Here is a 25,055-nt window from a genome sequence, read left to right on the forward strand (position 1 = left end):
TATTTCAGTATCAGTTCAATGTTTGCTAAAATGAAGTACAGAAACATCCTGACATCCTGTCCTTTTGTGTAATCAGGTGTACCAAGCTGTGTTTGACTTTGGTTATTTGGTTTAACACTGTTGTGCTGGGCAGTTCAGTAAACAGACCCACACATTGAAGGTGCGGCCCAGATTAAGTGGGCCAGACCTGAATGTCACACTATAAAACTGGGCCACCGCTGTTTAAATGTAGTACAATATACCAGACACCACAAAACAGGGACATGCATCTACACAGAAGACATGGTGTTTGCCTTTATTTGGTGTGTAACAGTAGAAGAAGTACCAATTTGAATCCTTTGCTGAAGTAAAAGTCTGGATTCAAAAGTATTGTCGGCTAAATGTCTTCGTGCAGTAAAATGGCCCCTGTTAGTGTTTTAATACACAGTCATGGGAAAAATTATTAGACCATCAAAACTCATCAAAAACAATGGTTATGCAATCCAGTACTAACTCCTGTGTGTATCATGTGACTAAAACAGACAGAAAAGAAAACATGGAATGACTTAAAGCACTGTTTTTGTCAGTACAATGCCATAGATATTCATGTAAGAACTGAAGTGATTTTGGTTATTATCAAGAAAACCATGGAAAATGGATAGATATCAGCTCTGAAATTAAACTGTTATGAGCTATTTTTGTTATTATCATTATATTTGTCCAAACAAATGTACCTTTAGTTGTACCAGGCATTAAAATGAACAAGAAATTGAAGAAAACAAGGATGGTCTAATGATTTTTTCTGTGACTGTATACTGTGTGATCTAATTGGATTAGCTGCATTATGTTACATTTTATTGCAATAGAACAATTCTATATCACTATAATTATATCACTATATTATGTGTATAATAGGCAGTGAATTACCTTAATGTCTATGTTTTCTACTCCCTTCTCCATCATCAAAACAGTGTTGAAGTTGATGCACACTTTCATCATGTTACATGTTTTACATTTTCTTTTTGATACATCTCAAACACTGCTTTTTTTTTTTTCTTTTCTTTTTACATCATTTTCATCTTTGTCAATTGTTGTGTGTTTGTTGTTTTTGTCTTGGTATGTTTTAATTCATCTAATTGTCTTCTCATCTTTTTTTAGCTAGTTTTTGTCATGTCTTTGCACCACTTCTGTCATTTACTTTGTCTTGTTACATCTGTTACATCATTGTGTGTTTTTCATGTTTTTTTTTTTTTGTTTTGTCTTGTCATTTTCATCTGGCAGCACTTTTTACTTGATTTTTGATGTTTGTTATTTATTTATTTATTTATTTCATTTTTGTGTCATGTCTTTTACACAGATAACTTCTTCCTCATGTTTTTTTATAGGTTTTGTAATGGTAGGGGAAAATCCTGTTTTTTACGCTTATTCTGTCTTCTTTTTCTTTGTAACTGTACCTTGAGTCTGCAATAGAATTTGATTGATTGACAGAAAGAAAACAACTAAATGAAAATCCCAGTGTTGTATGTCTTTGCCTGTTTTCATTAGTTAGCGAAGGCTCTGCAAAAATTTTGTCTGTGTTTTGATACTACATAACTGTCAATTTAATAACTATACTTTTACAGTTTCCACTTTTGTACTTTCTTTTCAACAAAAACAGCTGGACCCTCTGTGCTTACGCCGATGGATGTATGACTGCAACTCAAAAGCAGTTTGCACGTATGGGCTAAAGAAGAAGAGATTAGGACAGACGGGTACCTGGAGGTGGCTGAGCACGGTCCACACTGCAGGAAGTAGGGAGACGAAACTGAATCCCTGAAAGGAGCAAGCAACATCAGTTAGAGAAGACACATACAGCTGGTGAACAAACTGATGCAAACCTCCTGTGAAACAACCTCCATACCTACCGACTGAGTCCGAGACAACTACATACTCATCACAAATATGTCAACAGGTATGTTTTCTCTTTGCTAGTCTAATGCTAATACCCATGAAGTCAATAAGGGGAGATAAAAACACAGATATGCTGGATTAACAGTGTCAGAAAGTCGGTCCTATATTCTTTCATTTCACTTCCAGACTTGAATATGAAGAGTCCGTGACCTGAGAAACAGCAGTTTGCCTAAAACAGTTTCATATGATTGAATTTAATCAAAAAATCCTACTGTGAAAGATTTAATGTCGGTACTCTTGCTGCTGGCTAACACTCATTTTCCAGCATTTACTGTGTTTCCCCTCCTCCTAACTCAAAAAGATATTCTCATAGCTCTGACAATACTTGAAACTTTTTTGGCCGTGCTGAAAGGCAAAATTCCTCAATAGATACACAAACCTTATTCTGCTGAACAAGGTTTCCTGTTGCCATATTCAACATTTACTTGTCTGTATTGTATTTTATTTATTTTTCCTTTGTTTCTGTTGCTGCTGGCTGTTGTGCGGTTTATTTTAATAACACCAATTACAATATCATTGTGAAAGGAAGATGTGGTTATCCTCAGGGAGAATAAAAATGTCATTGTCAATGTGACGTTCCTGGGAATCTTGCCTCTCTGCATTGCCTGAATATGTTGATATGTGTAAATACTTATCAGGCTGAGCTCAGTCCATAAGTCAGTAATGCACTATAACATACAACATGAGATAACATGCATCATCTGAATCTGAGAACAGACAGCTACATGTTATCATACTGTATACACACATATAACAGAGGAGAAATCAAAACCATTGGGGGAGATAACCAAGTAACACTTTTTGTTTTGAATATCTTAACTTTTAAACTATAGCATTAACTTTTAAATTACTTTTATACGTCAGAAAGATTATAAAGCATTTCATATATTTAACTTTTTTGTGTAGAAGTACAGTCTGCCTCCAAACACTGCAATATTTCAATATAAGGCCAACAATACATGTCATATATAGACACAAACTTGGAAAAAGAGACTTATTCTAGTCAACTACTGGATTAGCCATTCCACGTTTGCCGGAAAATGCCACAAACATGAACTTCTTTGAAAGTGTCTGTCAAGTGGCATTTTGCAGAGCTAGCAGAAATGAGGTTCAGACAGTAGGGAAACATATGATCAGACAAAATGTGCTGAGAGACCCAGACAAAAAACATGTTTTAAAACTAAAAGCAAGACATTCCTAGTTTGTCTAAGTTTTATGACTTGCCTCTCGTGATGCAGCATACATATTAAATATTTGCATGCTGTAGTGCAGCATATGCAGCTCCTCGATGTTGCACTTCAACCATATGATCACAACCTTTTTTTGTTTATAAATCCATTGGTATTTGGTGAATATGTTCAGACCAACATTAGCTCTACATAAAAAATACCTTTAAGTAGGACTTTCTGAGACCAGTGGTGCTAATGAGGGTGACAACAAAAAGCATTTATAACAGAATTTAACGTCATCAATGAAGTATTTTGTAGGCTCAATTGGTGAAATGATTTGTATAACACATGCAGTATCTCCACATAAATTTGCAGTTGTTGTATCTATCATTTTACAGGTGTTAAACTAATTATTGTAAGCCCCTTTGCAGTGATTTTTCACAGATTAGGCGCTCAACTTTTTCATGTGCCACCATTACCTGATGTGACACCTCTCAGCAATGCAACACTGGACATTGTTTTAATGTGGGGCTAAATTTGGTCTGAACTTCTAAGTCACACTTTACATGCGGTGCAAGTACAATGCTGCAATTTGATTCTAATTACACTAATGGGTGATTTAAAAAAAACCCAACATTAATTAGTTTTGATTACACTTTGCAGTGTGCAGTTGAAACACCCAATTGTTTACAAAGTTACTACAGAAACAACAGTACTTACATGGACAGAATGTAAAATGTGACCTCATCATTTCAAAGTAGTTTTCGTGCACAGAATATGTACAACCTTCAGTCTTGTGATTTCCAAAGGGACCTCTGAAATCTTTTGTGGTCACGACTTAAATTTGAGAGAAAACGTTGTAAAAGTTCTGACAGTCTTTCCTCTCTCGGGGCGACTCCCTCCACTTGTGTCAGAGGCCGCTCTTGCCATGGTTGTATACTCAGACTGGCAAAGAGGCCGGTGAGATGCTGTTCTTACTTGGGTCAAGATGATTTATGGCTTAATGATGAGCAATGACTGACAAGCTGTGCAGATGAGCATGGGGGCTGAAAATGGAGCAAAGTGGATATGAAGTGTCTTGGATACTACTGTAACTGTAGCTTTGGTTTTGCTGCTGAATGCATTGGAAGTGTAAGATTGAGGACACCTTTGTCCCAGATCAAAGACAGTGTTCTTCTGTTCTGTAAAGTCCTGGCAAGAATAATGTGAAATCCTATATTGTTAAATGACAAACATCGTTCTGTGTAGTCATGTAGGAGCAGCTACATCAATCAATCAGTCAATCAATCTTATTTTATGTATTTATTTTTTATGTATTTACATACTCAGTGGAGGTGTGGAATATTGTTGTTTCAAAGATGAATCACGATTAAGATGGAAGGAGAGTACTCTCATTACGTCATTTGTTGTATTTGAACTCTCTAATAAGCATTCTCATAGGGTTTCCTCTGTTTTACAAAATCTCTGTGGGAGTAGAAGGGATTCTGCATGATGACGCGCTTGCTTCAGAAGTTTTTGTTAACTGCGTTAAACACATTTGCCTTTGCAGACAATTCATTTGCATTTAATTAAGTTACTAACAAGCCAAATGACTTTCTTACACACAATGCTTGATGAAGTTTAACATTTTTTTGAGTTAGTAAACTAATGTTTCCCATTAGCTCACCCTTGACCCCTCACAGGTGGCTTGGACTCTTGTAAGTATAATAGGAACTTTATACCAGCACTCTTTTACCAGACTTTTATTTACTTTTTTGGAGGAAAATTTTAACAAATAAATTCATTTAAAAAATCCTCTGTGGCCCATAAACCATTTTCTTCATAGACCACAATGACACAATGATAAAAGAGATATCTGCAAATCTGATAACAGGACAAATACAACTGCAAAAATGTCAAAAATGACTCTTTGTATTTTAGTTTTCATGACTTGGAGGTTTTAATTGTTTTAATAGTCTAAACAGCCAATAAATAGTCTGTTGAGCTTTGCGGAGCTGGCATAGGACCGATGCCTTTCTGTGTTGAGTTTATCTGTTTTCTCTACAACGATTTCCCCCCAATTAAAAACAGCTACATATAGGTTAAGTCTCCTGTCGGTGCCCCTGCATAGTGCTGATGAAGATCCTTCAATGGCAGCTCACTGCTCACACACAGTACCCATTAGCATTATCAATTAGCATTAGCACATAGCACACAGATGGTTGGAATGCAGAGACTGGAATCCCCTATTTAACCATTGCAGTTTAAGGGCTGATTGGTCCAAGTGGGCCACACATACAGGGACAGTGGGTAAGGCATCATTCCACAAGTGCAACAGCCAATGAAGCTCTTGTACATAGGTGCAGCAGCTCTAGTGGCCCGCATAACACTGAAATAACCCAGAATCCATGAATATCTTTGGCTTGAGCACCAATTAGCAGCTTTGCATTGAAAAAAACAGGTGCTGTTTTTGGCATCTAGAATCCAGTTCCTATTATACATCCGTATTTGACACCCTCACACCAATTTGGTCTAAATATGGTCAATTTTAACTCCTAAAAGCCGACATGATGACAGCTAAAATGTAATTACCGGTTTCAAATTGGCAGTCCAAAAACCAAGGGGTGATGTGACATTTCCCGTGCACTTCTGTGTTTCCAGTGCACTTCCATTTTCTTTACTTGCAGTGCACCACAGAAAGGATTTTTCTCTACTGACATGGGTCACATATCCTTGAATAAAAAAAAAAAGTATTAATATGTTAAATGCATTTTCTTAGTTTAGCTGAGTGCTTGTATTAACTGATGAAAAATAGCCATGTGCAGTAAATTGAGTATGTGATTCACTGAAATGCATCATGAATCATTGAAAGGTGAATCATAATTGATTCAAATCATGAGGTCGGTGAAGATTCACCTCAGCATTAGGACTTGAAATTCCACTAGTCTTCTGCTAAAAAAGCTTCTCTGTATACTCCAGATGACAAGGTCAGGATGAAATAAAAGGTAAAGGTAACCGCTGACCTGGAGTCTGAAAGTCTGAAATCAGAGATGTAAAGATTGACCGAATTGATAGCCTCCAGTTCGTTGTCTGAATTGTAGCCATGTCATGTGCACAGTGACACAGACAGTACTGTCACAGCCACACACATGCTAACATGTCGTTGGCATGGACACAAAGAACAGAACTGTTAGAGGTGATTTGCCAAGTGAAATGAACATAACACGTCTCTGCAGTAGTGGTGCCAGGCTGCTGAATTCATCATGAGTAATAGCTGTTCTGCAGTGTTTCCCACACATAGGCTTTATTTTTGTGGGCCGCCCAGGTATGTTAACAGCCTCCGAAGTCATTGAACATTTTTACCTCGCTAAGAAGGTTGTGTAGTGTGACATAGCATATCTTCATAATGACTGAAAACATTGTGGTGGGTGGTGATTTACTCTTAACTGAAATAGCGAGACAGATCACTTCATTTACACTCAATCCGTGCTTGTCTTCTGCCCAACAACCCATTTCACTCACTCACGGTGTCACCATTTTGCTAATCTAGCATAAAGGTAAAGACCGCACAACATAATGAACTGAATGGTAAAGATGATAAAGCAGAACATGGAACAAATTTCACTGTCTGTAAGTTACTCTTAGATCAAGTAAGACGACTCTAACCCATGTCCACTTAAGGCCCGGGGTTGTTGCATGACCAAACATGTGCAGCTGAACATGATCAGAACTTAACAGGAGCAGCAGCAAAACATATTACACCAATTTCTGAAGATTAAAGTGAACACTGAACAGATCACTTGGATCTAACCCCTGCTTTCCACTGTTGCATTACAGCAGTGCTTTGTCCTCTGGCATTGATTGTGGCCAGTCTATGCAGTTCTCTTCTTTATGTCAGAAGCGTCACAAAACCGGTTTGGCACTCCAGTTTACCAGACACAGTATATGCAACAAAACTTTTTTTATGCATCTGTAAGTTAAATAGTCAAAGCATGCATAATTAAGTAAAAAATCACTGTATCAATGTTGGTAACAAACACTATGTCGAAATAATTATATGACAGCTACAAATATTTCCTCCCCTCGCAAGTGTTTTTAGACATAGGTCTTTTCTTTTTCTTTATGTTATTTTTATTATTATACAAAAGGCTTTTATGTGCATGTTGTTTACATACAGATCTTACTGGGCTAAAATCTGGGACCTCAAGTATTAAATTTCGTGCCTTCTCATGTGTAAATGTGTGCTGGTATAACAATAAAAATTCTTGAATCCTTGAATATTTGATTAATTTTTGTTTTTTCTACATGTTAAAGCAACACAACAGATAAAAAACAAAACATTTTTACCACATGGCCTATTTTATCGATTCATCGATTGAAAATAATGTGTCAGAACATTAAGCAGACACAGGGCGCCACCTCTGAAATGCTCCTGGTGGGAATTAATGCAATGTGATGGACAAAGCTGAACCACATTGGAGGTACACTGCACCCAGTGGAAAGCAGGGGTTGAAAACCACTAGAAAAAGACTTTAACAACATTGCTTATGCTAGCAATGACCCATGATTCAAGGTCCCTGGTTAATGTTTTTGTGGGAAACACTGATCTACAGCAGCTATGGTGCTGGCGTTGGAGCATTCATTACTTTGATTCAATTCATTTTCATAGTTTTAAACTTTTAGAGTTTTTACTCTGTATTTTACAAGAACCCTAAGTTCAATCCCGTGCATCAACTGTTTGTGCTTTATAATCTATCCATGCACTTCTCTAAATTACGAGTGAGTCAATAAAGTGGGGCTACAGTGACTCAGACTTTTGACCTCTGATGCCAAAAATCTGTCCATTTCATCCATGAGTCCAAGTGAACATTGTCCTTCATATGTGAAATATTGTACTTTAAATGTAAAGATGACCAACAGATGGAATATCGTCTTACAGAGACACATATGTGGATGCATACAGAAAAACTTTTTGGTTGAGTTGGAGTGATAGTATGCCCCGTAACTCGGTGCAGTTTGGGAAAAAATTATGTAGAAAGTTTGTTAGAAGTTAGTGTTTTTATTATGAACAAAACTGAATCTGTCGTTAAAGAAACCTTACAAAAATGTTTGTGTATTCAATTTATATTTATTAGAGAAAAGGAAATATGGAGTCATTATTGGATTTGGCAGATAATGACGCTCCTGCCAACAAAACTGCAATTGGCTCATCTCTGAAATGGGACTTTCAAATTAATGTGCTCACTTCAATGACAAATGATAGGTATTTTAATGTATATTTAAAGCCTGTTTCCATAAGCAAAATGTTTAGAAAGAAAAATAATCCCTATGATTTACAGAAATAAGTACCAACAATAAGGAAATTAGTTTTTTGTTGTGTTGTGATCTCTGAGCCTAAATCTACTACAGAAAGTTTGCTTAGAATAGTGGGTTTTAGCACGGCACTAATAGTTTGCAAAGACGAGTGAATGAAGGGAATGATGAGCGTATGAATGGACGGATGGATGATTTGACAGAGGACAATATAGCAGGACCTGAGGGTTTGTATCAATCAATAATTCCAGCTCAGTTGATCTGGCTGGATTTACAAATTGTGAACGGTTGGCATTTGTAGCTTTTCAAAAACTATACAAAAAAACAAGCATGTTGCTCATAGCCACATACATATATACATACAGTGGTGATGCCCCCATGGATGCAAGGTGGATTATCCTTTTATGTATGATATACAGTATAACAACAAACCATTACAAATCAATAGCCTCAAAATACCATGTTACCAAACTCACTTTTCATTTCCCTTGTCCTGGTGATGAGATAGGGGCTTGTGTCCGAAATAAATACATAAAAATAAGAACCTGCTATGCAGGTTCAAAGCCTCAGAGTTTAATAACAAAAAAAAAAGGTAACTGGCAGCCAGCATTTTGTGCATTGTACACAAATTTCAGAATGGCCATTTTGTCATAGCTGGTTAAAATGTTCTGTGTCCAAAATTAGTATTTTCAAGGTGGCATTAAAATGTTACAGAAACCAAGAATGGCCATGGATTTACATATTATGGTTGTTTTCTCGTGATAATGAATGGATTAATTTGTTATTTCATAATATAGAACCATATACAGAACTCAGATGTGAGCAGGTACCACATCGTCCACATCACAGCCTTCAAGAGCTGCCACTGACATGTGCTGTACAGACAGCAACGACTTACCGGTAAGTTACAGTAACTACAAGAAAACAATCTTTGTTATCTCGAGATAATGAGTGAATGAATTCATTATTTCAACAAAGATCATTTTCTCATGATAACGAAATACATTAATTCCTTATCAGTAAGTTGTGCTTGCTTACATCTGAGTTCGGTATATGGTTCTTTATTACAAAATAATAAAATAAATTAATTAGTTATCACGAGAAAACGATCTTTGTTATCTCAAGATTAATTAATTAATTTGTTATCACAAGAAAATAATCTTTGTTATCTCATGATAACAAATTAATTAATTTGTTATCATGAGATAATGACCATAAAATAATATGTAAATCCACAGCCGTTCTCGGCTTCCGTAAATTGTAGTTCTGTTTAGATAGTTAATGTTCTAATGAGTGTATTTACAATCTGTAGATTCTAAATGTGAATGAAATCATGGACCTGAGTGTGGAACTACAGTTAAGCCATGTCTGGTTTATGGATCTAAATGTAAATGGTACCAAAAAGTTTTCCAACACTAATACTTTTGTATGTTTATGAACAATCAATCAGCTGATTTTTTGATTTGACCTACATTCAACATGAGTTTTGTCATTAAACTTAAGCTACAATACAGTAATCACAGCCTCTAGATTTAACTTATAATAATGATTACATGTCCAGCATGTTACCAGTTGTGAACTGGTTATTATATAAGGTGTTTTCATATAAGCCTTTACAGGTTTCTACCACATATTTATACATAAAGTTTATCATTTGTGTTTTCTATTTATGTAGGTAAAACAGTTACATTTTGTAATAGCTGCCATATATAGCCAAGTAAAATGTATTCAACTTAACATGTACATACTCAAGTATAACATGGAGTGAATTGTGTAATTGTATTAAAAGACTTGAAGCATAAAGCACTCAATCATAGTTTAATATTAACCTCAGACAGTGTTTAAATACTGATTGGTGGATATATCATTCCTTAAAAATTTGCTGGAAAATAAGATTAAGACACTAAAGCGACTGACTTTCTAGTGAGATCCTTTTAATATTTGACAATGTTGGACTGAGCACAATGGGCTCTATGCACAGCCCCAGTACTTCCTGAACTTCAGGTGGGTCCTTTATTTCCTGTCTTTGATTATAGGACACACTGATTAATCCAGGTGTGTCTAATCAATCAGTAGTCACAACAAGAAGTAGCAGACACACCTGGATTAATCAGTGTGTCCAACAATCAAAGACAGGAAATAAAGGAGACGCCTGAAGTTCAGGAAGTAGTGGGGCTGTGCATCGAGCCCATTGGTTAAGAAAACCAAGTGATTTATTGATCAGCATTGATTTGTTGTGGTTTGTAGAACAAAGCTGTTATGTTGGTCATAACCTGCCTTGCTGCATGCCAGCACACTTAAGATATAGACAGTGCTATGTGCAGACTTTATTCCCTTATGTTCGCTTAAAGAAAATTTATACAAATGGTTAAAGCAAGAGGGTGAATCACTACTAATACCAATGAATTTGAACAGAACTGTAATTTTAAAACATAGGAAATAAAAACAAACCAAATAAATAATTTCATGGATTTAGTATAAGACGTCTTTACAGGTCAGTGAAAGGGTTACTTCTGATTTTTGAAGTGGTTTAGTGTGAAGTACTTATTCATTAAGTGTATTACCTACAGTAGATGGTGGTCAGCATAGATCCAATGTGGACAAGTAGACAGGAGTGCTGACAGGAAGTTAAGCAATGTACGGCTGTGGACAGGAGCAGCAGTAGAACATATGAGTTTAAGTTAGGGCTGGATGAACTGAGCATTTTATATCATAGACAGTCTTCATTTATTCATCTGCTTTTGCCAAACTTTCCTATTTCCCCTGATATTAATTTGGAATAAAAACGTAGTATTTTTCAGAGTTTTCTGTTATGGGTTTCTTGATGGATTAATGTTGCCAATTTAAGTTAAAGGGGTCATATTTTGCTTTTTTAAACAGAATTATGCATTTTAAAACATTTCCCTGTGGTCTACATAAACTGTAAATGCTATGCTTGGGTCTGAATTCTTCATTAATTCAACTCTACAGGTCGATCTTAAACACTATTTCTGAGTAATACACCAGAAAGGTCGTTTTGAGCGCCGGCCCTTTAAATGTAAATGAGCCACCTCACACCCCACCCCCTCCAGGTTGTTGACCGTGCTGCTCTTTCCCGTTTTTTCTGTACTTGGAGAAATGTTCGTTGCAAGCTTTGACCTTATATGTCCAAATGTTGTGACGTAACTAGATATAGACGCAACAAATCAAGCAGGAATTAAAACAGGTTGAAGAAATCCACTCGATTTTTGCCAAAATGAATATAAAGATAGCTTTGCAGCACCTGGAGGGTTCAAATTCAAACTTTTTGAACTATTAGGGTCCAAATACACAAATAAATGTACCAACGGCTAATAGGCGCCAACGACTAATGGGTTTAGCAAAATATGACCCCTTTAAGTGTAAGTTTGTTTGCTGTGATTTTTCGTTGTGGGTGTTGATTTCTGTAATAGTTTATGCAACATATTTGAGGTTTTATGGGTCAAATAAGACTATAGAGGGCTGCACTGTACAACATCTTTGACAGAGCCAAACATGTCAAAGTTAAAGTCACTTTGGCAGCCGTTAATATATCTAAATGACCCACGTAAGTAAAGTCTGTGTGGAAAACAATGGTGCTGTTTTTCTGCAGAACTCCAGTGTGCATTAAGTCTGCTCTTGATGCTTTGTCAAAGCAATCGAGCAAAACACAACCTTAGAGATCTTCTACATAACTACGATAACTGTAAATATTTTTGGTTCATTATAAAACTGTGGCGAGACCGTCACAGTCTGGGTAATTAATGTTAAGCACTGCAGCTGTCACAGATGTATGGTGCATAAGAGGAAAGGTGCACATTATGTTTACTTAATCAACAGGCAGATTAGTTTCAGGTTTTCCAGCTATTATGTGTATAATGCTATAATACTGCTATTGAATTACACTAAAATCAGCCAAATAACCACAAGCCTACATATACAGGTGAGAACAACTGTGATTGAGATCATTCATCATGATTTGACCTCATATGTCTAATGATCTTTTGGCCACATGGTCCAACCCTTCTTTCATTACTTTACTTGCTTATAAACAGCAAATTTTGAAGACAATAATGTCACTACTCAACTGCCCCAAAACTACCAGACTCCTTTTATAGAAACAGTAATTTTACCTCACAATATACAGGCTGTGGTGCCGATAAGGACGGGTAAACATGACAAATTCATGGGGACCAGCATTTGTGGGGGGCCCATAGAGCAGTGGAGGGGGTCCAGTGGATACAAACTAGAAGCTGTGAAAATTTTGCGTAAGATGGCGTGGAAGTCGGGAGTTGGACGTTGCAAGTATGTTAAGTTTCAGTTTTTCACGCTAGCGTAAGTGATGTTATGTATGCAATGCACCCCCCCCCGCTCCGACAGATTGACAGGATACTGAATTTTATGAAAGGATCCACAATGTTTACCTTTCATGGGGCCCACAGTTGGTAGTGGCGCCCCTGTATACAGGGGTTGTGGGGTCTACTACTTTGATAATTTTTTGGCAAAACACGACTTACACAAGGAACCTGCTGGCTTAGAGTCAAGTGATACAATGTTGTCACTTAAGTCAGAATGGCCTGTTTGACAAAGTAAAGTACTGACACTATTTAAAACAGACTGTACACTTATATTTGTGTATTTTTTATTTTTTTTTGTCACTTTTGTATGCTGTGCCTTTGTCCACATCTGTACATTGCTTTACTGGTGTTTTCTTCTCCACACTGGGAACGTGCCGACCACCACGTACTGTGGGTAGTACTGATTAAAGATAAGTACATACAAAATCAGAACTAACCCTTCATTTACACATCAGTTTATGTATGTTCCAGTTGTGCAGAGGAGATTTTAAGTAGAATACATACTGTGGTCTCACTCTGTTCAAATGCAGTAGATACTGTAAATAAAAGCCAGTGTGTAACACAAGGCCAACAGGTAAAACAGTAGTCAACAGTTTTCTTAGCTTATGGTCTTTTTTTTTCCATTGTTGACCTTATTATTCAGTACTGATACATACAGTAATCCTATAATTCCACTAGATTCAACGTGGAAACAGATGAAAACATTTAAATGTATAGTACATTCTTAGTGAGTATGACAGCATTTGGAACATATGATATATCTTATTTGTACTAAGTGGAAAATGTTTATGAGGTAGACAAAATGTATGAACAACATATAAAAAAAAGATAGAAAAAAGCGGTTCCCTACCAGACCTACCGTACTCTCTACGCCCCCCAGCTAAGCTACGGGCGCCTAAAATGGGAAAAAAAATAGGGAAGGAAGGAAACCAAACACAAACAAAAAACAAAAGGTGATAGCTTAGTAGAAAAGCAATGCATATTGAAAGGGTCAAAGTAAAAGATACTGTGCTTGGCCCATGCTGTGCAGTGTGTTGAGGTGTACTCACTATGGACACTCATAATGTGCTGCAATTCAGGTTCATTTTTTGGATGCCATCGTAAAGCTATGACCCCCATTTTCTCCATTTAAATTATCATAACATGATAACATCATCAATATTTTAATCTGTTGTTTTATATCAATTTGTGAAAAATACATACATGTAAGGCCAACAAAAGTCGTAAATGAAAATTCACAACAAACACCACAATAAGGAGAAAAAAAAAAGGAAAAATATCACATACTGGTTTCAAACAAAATAAGCATAGGCTAACAAATTCAGGCTAAACCAGGTATTTAAAAGGATGCTGTAACTTTATAACTGACAAAATTGGATTCACTGAACAATACAGTCTGAGATCCCTGAAAATTGCAACATGGCTGATGCAAAACAGAGAAGCATATTTTCTCCAAGATACCTTGAAAAAATGCAGGAAGAGAACACAAGGGTATAAAAGAATTTATATTCAAGCAGTGATACAGGTTCAGCTCAGATCAGATTCCATCCAGCAACCTTCGTCCTAATAACTGGACGTCACAGAGTTGGCACAGTTGTTGCATCAGATCTCTGCATGACAACAGAAGGTAAACAAAAAAAAAAAAAAACATGGGCTAATTCACCACACAACACATCAGATAGACATTTCAGAGTTTCTTTCCAGTAATCATATATTCCATTACACAAAATATGGTTGCATGGTCAAAAAAATAATTGTAAATTCCCTTTGTCTTTTTCTTCTTTGTTAAAAGTTTATCTTTTTATATTTTCAAAATAATATTTAATCCACTATATGCATTTCTTTTGCTACATTTCAACTTATTTCTGAGGAAGGGTAATTTCTTTGGGCTAAATGATGGAATAAAACACTGGTTTCAACCTATTCATCAAATCTGGAAGTACCACATCATCAATCAGTCAACACAATTTGCATTTCAACTTGATATAAAATAACAACGCTTGTACAGGATTTCCAATTAAATAAACATCTTTCATTTTGCTGTTGTCCGTAAATAAATTGTCAGTGTGTGATTCTCTTTTGATTGTTCCTTGAGGTGTTATGATGCACACTGATACTACTACTGAGCAGGAATCTCAATCTTTTTAATTTTTAATACTAAATAACCTTTAGTATTGCCGGTGATTCATGCAAAAATAACTAAATTAACTTTTATAAAGTTTTAAAAACAGCCACTAATATTTTCTGAAAACACCATCCCATTCCTGGCACTGATGACTTGCATGAAGGCATAACATAATATTCTGATAATGAAATATTTATTTAACATAACAGTAAAACAGAGAACAAAAGACTTGCATAGAATGAATGAATGTAAATTGGAGACATCATGATTGGCCAGTCTTAAGCACCTTTAGATTAGTTTGCATTCCCCAAACAATGGGAAATGATGAAAGTAAGGAATGCCACTGCAATCCCCTCTCAGTAATTCAACAAGCAAAAATATGAATACACTCTTTTTAAAGTTTTTTCTTTGATATATACTATATAGATAATTATATATTAAAATGATTATTGGCTAAATGTAGTCACAGTCTTATGCCTTATACTGAAATAATGAATTATGCTTTTCCAACCTTTGGCTGGTATATAATGACAAACTTAAAATGCTTTTGATTGGGTTTATAACAACAATAAATATTACAGGAGACTTTTTAGACTCTAATTCCGTATTGCAAATAGAAAAAAAAATGGCATCAGTACGTTGAACTTATTACTGATTCAGTACTCTTTGTACCAAAACCTCCAAGCTCTAAGGTAAGAGTTGTGGAATTACTGCCATAAATAATCAACAAAACACATAATAATCAAGGCAAATGAATCATTTAGCCAAGCATTCAACTCAGCATCAGTAAGTTACTTACTTAGCTGCGTAGGGTGGAGCTACTGCAAAATGGCAAGGAAATAAATGTCTGTCATTTTTTTTTCTTTTGTGGCTTCATCTTTAATATGGATCTTACCTCTAGTATAACCTCTGTATAAATATCATCTTTTCGAAATGCCACTTTTTCTGCAAGTATTGTCTTTTGGTCGTGCAAATTGGGAAGAAGATCCCCTCTCCGTACAAAGTGAGAGATGCAGCCTTTCCGCTATCAAAAGTCTTTTTGAAAGGTTCACATTTCAGTCAGGGGTCTGGTACATACAGGGTTCCCATGGTCCTGTGCTGCAGTGAACATCCAGAGATAAGTGCTGTCAAACTTGGAGATGTTGGCCTCAGTTCCATGGGCCAGTATAAACTTTGGTATGCAATGTTGGAGCACTGGGACAATGGAATAAATGAATGATTGAGGGGCATGCCAGTGGCTAATGAGCAACTATTATTTTATGGGTAACACACAAAATGAGCAATTGGCCAAATACAGCAGATGATTGTTGGCTCCCACCCATTAAGGTTTGACAGGAACCCAGCTAAGCCATCACTAGTGAGGCGGTGTTAGTACATTCAGTGGTACTATACTGCACCTCTGGGGACATGTCAGAGAGGTAGAGGCCCTCAGCGGCTCTGATTGTCTACATATAGGGACCAATGTTTCTCTGTTATCTTTCAGCAGTGATGATACACTACGGCAAGTAAAATTCCTCCATTACTAGAGAAATGTGGCATTTAAAAAAGGTGAATATGGTTCAAATTCAGCTCAAACTTGTAAACATAATTTACCTAATTTTTTAAAACAACAAATCAAATCTGTTTTAAAGAGTCAGTTTCCTCTTAAAAAAAACACAAAACAACAAAAAACAATTGGGAACCTCCACTTCCCACTGCTAGAAAATTATAAGTAAAACACTGGTATTTAATACCAACTGCTAATGACATGGTGGGTGAATATCTGCAGGATGAACATCATGAAATAAATGTTGGCAGACTTTGAAGACTGGAAAAAGTGCTGTGTTTGTAGGGGTGTAACGGTACTTGTATTCATCCCGTACCGTTTGGGACATTCAGTTCGGGATGTGACTTAAGTTCGGTACGCCACTTGGTACAGACAATTTATGTATTGATATGGTTGTCTACTATTTTACCGCATGAGTTATACCTGGAAGGTTTAGGCTGTGTGCCAGTTATCAGTGATAAGCAGCTGGTTAACATCACGGATGCATTACGAAGTGGATACGACGTTGCCAATTGTATTAGTGGCCACTAGCAGCACTATAAAGAAAGGAGCACTATAAAGAGGACATTCCTAATTTCCTGTTAAACAGACATCTACAGAACTCCTGACTAGGCATGGCACTGTGATTACATAATTATCTGATTGCAAATACATAGTCTGCTGGATGAAACTGATAGAAATATCACATTACCATCTCCATTTTCATGTTTTACTCTGAGATTTTAATAATTTCATTGATCTACTGGTGGAATTTAATGGCACCGACTGTAGCACAAAACAACTTTCAGGTGCATAGTTTCTCATGAAACTTGTCAGTAGTATTTTTTTGTCATATCTGTGCTATGCAGTTTTTGTTTACCTAAAAGAAACACGGACATACAGTTTTTCTTCACAAAGTCACCTGTTCTAATGGAACTCTTATTTGGCTAATAGTATAGTAGTGGTGTGAAATTAAACAAAAGATAACTGCATGACAATTAATGGTTAACCATAATCTCATGATTGTAATCTTATCTGTAAAAGGATAAATGTTACCTTTTTATTCCAGCTTTGCATGTGTTAAATCTTCTGAAAGTGCAGTAAAGTGACTTTAAAATCTCTGATGTAATGTTAAGGCGAGGGGCCACTGGGCGACACATTAGTCTACACCAGTGTGTGTGCAGTGGGCTACATAACATCGATGTAAACCCAGAATTTAAAACTTTTTGGTGCAACTGTTGATTGGAAAGAACCACTTTCATTTTTGAGTTTGGTATCCAGTTCTCATGATACATCCATGGTTAACATGCTTCGTGGCTTGTATGGTGAAGTACTAAAACAGTCCAGAAGGTAGAGTACTCTTCACCAGTTTGATCAGCCTCAAATTTCTGTCTGTAGGTTCAGACTGAGCCAAAACAGCAACATCGTACAGAGTGAATGTGATCTCACTCTGATGGAGTAAATACAAGATGGTTGAACTTTAATTAATGTAAGAAGCTGAAATTTCCCTGCTGGCTCTAACAGTTGATTTAAGTTACATGTGCTGCACTTGTCTTAATGGATATTTACTATAATTAACTTCACACAATTGACTTGAGTATACAGAGTATTTTGATGCATTATTGACAAACGTAGATTTGTCTTATTTTATCATACTGATCATACAGTACATCAGTATTTGAATACCTTAATATAAAACTAAGAATTATGAACAGCGACTGCTTTATGTTTCTATTTAGCATATTTTACAATTATTTTGTTTTCTGTACTTTACTGAAAATGAACCGAATCATGACGCCAAGACCCAGGTGTATACCAAACAATCCATATTGTCTGTACCATTACACCCCTAATGTTTGGTTAAGAACCACAGTTACTACTCTTACCCTTCTCAGCGCTGTCAGAACACAGTATGTTTATAACTGCGAACAGTACAAGTATTGAATATAAGTTTTTCTATATACAAAATGGTACACTTATATACATATACACAGTTTGAACATGAATACGGTTTGTGCTGGAATGAATTGAAGCCAATACATTCATACTTAATGATCAATGTGAATCCCTTTTTAACTTTTTTCCTCTCCACATACCAATAGAGTTAAAGTCAGTTACAAATGTGTCATCGTAAACATTTTTAGCCCACAGAGCTTTGACACCATCATCCAAACATATTCCAGAGGATTAGGCTTTTTATAAAGGTTTATTTAAGTTATTACTTTTATTTATCATCATTATTAGCCAATTTAAGTTTGTGGTTTTTCAACTTTGCCAAAATTTTGAAAGCCGGAAATTTTGTAAATGCCCATTTCAACTGGAATAGCTACAAAATGGATGAAACAAAGGCCATGGCAAAGGAATGCTTGATTAGAATAACTAAAAACCAAACTAAATTATATATCAATGTATCTATAAATAATGTATTCATCTTTGATGCATTCATTAAAAAACTAGGGTTTATAAAGTTATTCACAGTATTTTTTCAGTATACTCAGGTGCTTGAGAGAATGTTTCTACACGATGAGAAACTGGAATGAACATGAGCAATTCAATTTCATGTGCAGGAACAGACCAACTTATGCCTCAACTCACAATGGCTAATTATTGAAATTTACCTTTAAATGATCCCCAGATTTTTATTTATTTAATTTTCACGTACTTTGGGTGTTAAAGACAGCAAGAGGAAGATGGTGCTGTACTTTTTGGCACTTGAGGATCTGAACATCAGCCACATTATCTTTCATAATCTTTTGTCACCTCATTCTGGTGTAAAACAAAGTTTTTTTTTTCCATGGCTAAGCAAGACACTTGTTAAAGATTGCTTGAACAACTTTGTTACCTGTTCAAGAGATGACAGACTCTGTGTCTGCATAGAGTAAAGGGACGTCTAACAGCAGCACTGCCCTGCCCTTCTCTGTAAATATCATCTTTTACCCTGGCTGCCACATCTCATTTTACAGAATGCGAATAATGGGAATGATTAAAATGACATAGAAAGATATGACATAGGCCCACTGGTGTACTTCCTGCTCCACAGTTCTAGGCTGGCGCTTCTGTGACCCCCTGTGTGGCCAACTATGTCCTGCTGCTTAATGGGCTTTTTTTTGTTGATCTCCCATGGGAAGTCCTCAATTGGAAGCGGGCTGGCGGGGCTGCCTGACCCCTCTGGCGTGCTCTCAGGGGTGCCCTCTATAATCTCAATCCGGGGAGGTTCCATCAAATCCATAATGCTGAAGGGGGCCGGCTCTGGTTGGCACATCACTGACTTGTCCTCTGTATTCTGTCGAACAGCCCAGCTTGAACCTGCTTGAATCCCTATGGACACTCTGTCGTCTGTTTGTGTGGTGCTGTCGCTGCAAGGCTCCCGGCACAAAGTCCACATGTTGTAGCACTGAGTAAAGTTGAAGAAGTTGCTGTTGAAAGTCTTCAACTCCCCACAGACGTCTCTCCGCAGCTCTGCCAGCTCATAACGCATTGCTGAGATTTCATCTTTCCATTGCATGTTGAAGGCAGCGACCATGTTTGCAGACTCCTTAAAGGCCTGAATGGCCTGAGGGACTGGAGGCTCAGAGGTGGCTATAGGTGAGGCAGTGGGGATCCTGTATGAAGGTGGTGATGCCGGTGGGACGGAAATGGCTGTTACAGTGGAACTAGTACTGTGCTGGCTGCGTGCAGCAGCAGTTTCTCTCTCGAGCCGCTCCAGCTCCGCATAGGCAGAGGAGCTGGCACCGTCATCATCCTCTATCATGTCGTCATTTAGTAAAGACGTCCCATCCACAACATCATATCCTTCTGGAAAACAGATTTGATATGCAAACAAAAGGGATATTCAAAGTGAAAGGAACAGCTGGAGTGTGATTTGATTGGATTTTGAACTTGAAAATAAACACATATCTATGGAAAACATACAGTATGTGAGGAACTGATCAGAGACAAACAAGATGGAGCTCAACTTTTTTTTCCCCACTTGGTACTCAAGATTTATGGGCTTTAATCATTGCCTCAACGTCAACTGTTGTGCTGTTTTAAAGCAAGTATTTTTGTATGTGTGAAGCATAAAACCCTTGGGCACACAAGTAGTGTTGAGGAATTAAAAAACTTAATGTTCTATCCAGTTCTAAATCAATAATGATTATCATTAAACTCACATACTGTAGGCTTTTCACAATGTTTTTACACCGCCTTCTCAGTCATCTCAAGGTCCATCAAGCTTCTTTCCATCTTTTCACTGCACAGCACAGCAAAGAGTGGAATTAAACATGAAATAATACATCAGTCATTATTAGATCATGAATCCATGTTCTGAGAACCATTTTTGAAAACATATGATAATGTTTGTCAGTGACTTGAACTTGCTGCTTATTTTGTGCAAAAGAAAAGATGTAAAGGGAATAGAAGAATCACAACCCACTGGGTCAAGAAGCAGATATGAACCCTATTGAACATATCAGGTCCAAGGTGGCTGATTTAGACCATGCAGAGTAAGAAACCTGGTGAGGGAGGGGTCACTGCCCCCTTCAGGGCTGCACCAGGGAGAGGCTGCAATCCCACAGTCAAAGACAGCTGACAGACTCATTGCCACGGGTTAGACTCTGCCACACGTGGCCTTTTAGAGGAAGAATTGAGTTTACACATGTATAGCAGACAGATGCTGCTCCCACAGTGATTGGAGACGGTGGCAATGCGATAACATTTAGTGCTATTTTATGGTTGCGATATGAAAACATTTGGAAATATTTTGGAAGTACATCTCTTATGCATTTATACTTACAAAATGGATTAGCACACTTAAAATAGAGACACAGCAAACAACTCACAAAAGCCAGCACTGTAATCACCGTTATCTGTAATCACTCCAATCAATATTAAGAGGTCACAAGGTTTAAAGATAAAATCAAAACGTCTGAGTGTTTGTGAGTTGTTTAAAACTGTGTTTGCTGCTCAGGATAAAAGAGCGAGTTATTTCTATCAACTATATTTAAACTCTATATATCTTATTTTTACTGAGAAGGCAGTGCAAAAACACACATATACATAGATATATGTATGCGTGTCGACATTAAAATACCTGCAACAATCATCACTGATGCCTCCAGTTGTTCTTTTCCCCTGGTTATCCTTCAAGAGGTGGATGGTCAAATGGAGAGGGGTTTGCTGCTCGTCTGCCCTATGGAGCATCATGGGATCCCTTCCCCACTCATGGGCCCACTAGCCTCACACGGGTTTGCTTCATAAGCCACTTACAATTCACTTATAAACTAGTGCTGTACACTAACAAATGAACACTCATGAAATCATTTTTTTCAAGCCAAAATAGAGTTGGGTAATTTAATTTAGGCCACTATTCCCTCATAGCAGTGCAAAGAGTACCCCAAAAGAATATTGTGTGCAGTGTGGCTTGACAGCACATAACTAATCACAGTCCAGGAAACCCCTCCTTTGACATTTTGTAATTAAGGCATTAAGCCAATCTTAAAAATACAAGTTCACAATATAAAGTACCGTCAACTGCTTAGTTTAGCCCATGTTAGGCTAATCGATTTGGAACAAAGAACTACATGAACAGAGTTCAGCAAATAAGACGGTGGGATTGGAGAACACCCCTTTATCCTCAGTACTTGTGTTACATCAAAGTAATTGCAGATGGAAACCCAATTAAAGATGAGAGGATTCCATGAACAAAAGTCTAGATTCAACAAGAAACAAAGCTTACAAAACAATTAAAAAAAAAAAAAAAGCAAATGTCTTCAAATATTCAATTGACAGAAAATTGCAGAACAATAACAATCCAGGCCATTATATTTAAAAATGCACATAATAAAAGAAAAAATGTTTCAATAGGGTTCATAGCTTTACTCCTGCAGGCAAACACCAAATGCACTTAGTGAGGGATTTACTGCAATGACTGCTTGCACAAAGAACCAGATATGTGACTTTTCAGTCTTAAGGTATTGTTCATACAGTGTCACACAAAGCTTGATGTACTAAACCAAATGCGGCGTATAGTACAAATACCATTCCAAGAGTCTGTTGAGAAATAACTCCATTTTTAAAAATAATTTCTTCTAAGTGCTCCCAGTTCAATCAATAACATGTAACCAGTCAAATTGAGTTTGCTTGATTGGAAACCTGTAGCCAAAGAGGTAACTAATCTGAAATGTTTGATGTAACATTCATGTAATATAAATTTTTGGACTGTGGCCACAGCTTAAAAACAGTTTCATGCAACACAATACAACAATAATGCAAATAATCAAATGCTGACTTGTGTATTAACAAACAGTTCCTTTGTGCAACCAGCATATATGAGCATGTGTGCAGTAGTCTCTAGAGTTTGTCGACTTACCTTAAATTAGTTAAAAGATTGTGTTTTTAACTTGATAAATTGACTGTTGAGATCAAGCATATACTATTGTGTATTTGTGCAACAGAGCAGGGGGAGGACAGGTGGAAGGCATGTCCACTTTATCAACATATATGTGACAACCTACCACTCCCCTACCCCTTGCCTGTTTTATCCCCTCCCTAAGTAACTTCACACGCTTCTCACAACATATATAAATATATATAACACCACAGTTTCACATGCTTAGGGTAGGTCTTGTTCCTCTAAGGCATGCCATGTAATGTGGCTGTGCTGTGTTGTGATTCTGTGTATCGTGGGCGTGTGTTTAAAACAGGACCCTCCCACCCTGATCCTAGTTGACAGCTTGGCAACACCACAAGTGGCCAACCAGAAGCTTGGCTAGTGATGCATGGATCGTGCAAACTGACACACCCAACCAAGCAAATCCATCTAAACGATCGGGGGTATGCAGAGGCAAAAACAAACACACGCACACAACAGCGTCTACAGGAAAAAACTGGAATCATTCAGCCTGGCATCCCTGAAGCTCAAGGGTTCCCCACTGTACATATGTAGGTATGTCAGGTTTGTGCGCATGTATAGGATGTATGAGGATATGTAGTCTAAGCCCTCGCTCATTTAGGGGGGAATTGTTTTACCTGTTGTGGATCTGAGAGTTGAAGTGACAGTGGAGGATGTCATTGAAGGCAAGCAGTCGTCATCTTGGGAATAACCAGCCTGAATTGCACGGAGGTAACTGTGGCTTCGAGTGCGGAACGAACCCGGCAGGTCCAAGGCCTCCATGGCCTGGGATTCTACTTCACTAAAAACGGACTCGCAAACTGACTCAAACTGGCCATTGATCTCAGTCTCACTCACCTGAGAGACAAAAACAGGAATAGCAGTCCTTAATTTTTCCTCTTCCTTTCTCTTTCTCACTTTGATTCTTCCCCTTTGCACAGCAAATATGAAGGAGCGTTAGCATAAGGAAATGCCACTGTCAATTCCGACCTTAAACTGAATGAATGTCAAGATTAATTGGAAAAAGGCAGACAACAACACAACAAAGACAGTCAGTTTAGTGCGTGTTGAAAAAGCTTTGCATATACCACAAACCCCAGAGCAAAGATAAACTGTAATTTAATACTACTGTGTATGATAGTGCCTGGAAAATGAGAGAAAACATATTACAGTCTCAAATTACTTATTGTACAAGTCTCCCTGTAATTTGACAAATAGCAATACATTTCTTAGTTTAGACAGAATGTAAGCAACAAATCATTTGTCTTTCACCATTAAAATGAGATTTACTTTATCCTACTCAGATATATGGAGTATTGAGGTGTGTGCAAAAACAAATGTATTCTACAATTAAATGCTTACAACAATAACCTGTGTGCATACAGATTTTTCGTTTTATCATTACTTCAGTACAGTTGAATTCAAATCCCTGTACTACATCAGCCAGAGTAATTATATTGCCTCTTTTTTTTTTTTGTTTTTTTACCACTTGTATTTCCTCCTCCTTGTTTTACAGATACAGATTAACTCCATTAATCCCTAAGGGGAAATTCATATACACAGTGCTTCACCATATGGGCCTGGACTTTGTTGCTGTGTGATAAGTCTTCTTAGCAGCCATTCCTGTACCACCATGGAGGTCCAAAACAGACTTGCACCATTGATCCAACTCTAGCTGGAAAACGACTTCATTAAAATGAAACAACTGTTGGCTTTTGGCATTCTAAGATAGATAAATGCTTGGCATGCGACAACAACTAAATTGTAATAATTAGTGCATCAGTTCTGTTTTCCAGAAATCCCTGAGCCAAATCAAGATTAAGAAGGAAACTCATCTTTGTTTACAGTATTAAACTCCTCAAACAACAAACTGTAAACACAGTCAAAGCTTCAGTAGGCAGAAAACAGAGAAAAACACCAGAATTTGAAAATGCATAATGCCCTCTTCATGCAACTCTCCCCTCTCCATCTTAAGTATCAACTGAAAATAGACAATGTCATGCCATTTCGTGCTACTATTGAACAGTGAAGCCAAAATCACAGTTGTGGGAGCTGCAAGTTGCTTTTTTGGAAGCCACAAACTATCAGTAGTAGACACTCAATTGACCGTGACTGCTTTTTTTTACAGCTGCAGATGACTTGTTTGAAAGTGAACAAACTTTAGAAAATCTTAATCACAAAAACAAATTGCATTAGAATGTGCTGGAAGGTTATTGTTGAAACTTTTCCAAATATTGCCCCAAAAAATGGCTTTAAACAGTATGAGGAGCTGATTTGGTGGTAGGATGTT

The 25,055-nt window shown here is 37.1% G+C and overlaps 1 protein-coding gene across 1 annotated transcript in view; it reads right to left on the reverse strand.

Annotated features, from left to right (window-relative positions):
• Window positions 1-25,055, reverse strand: part of LOC115415507 (disks large-associated protein 2-like) — a 72,769-nt gene that overhangs the window by 27,718 nt on the left and 19,996 nt on the right. Inside the window, exons 4-6 of the mRNA XM_030129096.1 lie at window positions 23,404-23,623; window positions 13,596-13,640; window positions 1,735-1,791 (exon numbers count right to left, since the gene is read on the reverse strand). Coding sequence (XP_029984956.1) covers window positions 1,735-1,791; window positions 13,596-13,640; window positions 23,404-23,623 — 322 coding nt within the window. The remainder of the gene's footprint in view (window positions 1-1,734; window positions 1,792-13,595; window positions 13,641-23,403; window positions 23,624-25,055) is intronic.

The sequence above is a fragment of the Sphaeramia orbicularis genome, chromosome 24, assembly GCF_902148855.1.
Source record: "Sphaeramia orbicularis chromosome 24, fSphaOr1.1, whole genome shotgun sequence".
NCBI classification, from domain to species: Eukaryota; Metazoa; Chordata; class Actinopteri; order Kurtiformes; family Apogonidae; genus Sphaeramia; species Sphaeramia orbicularis.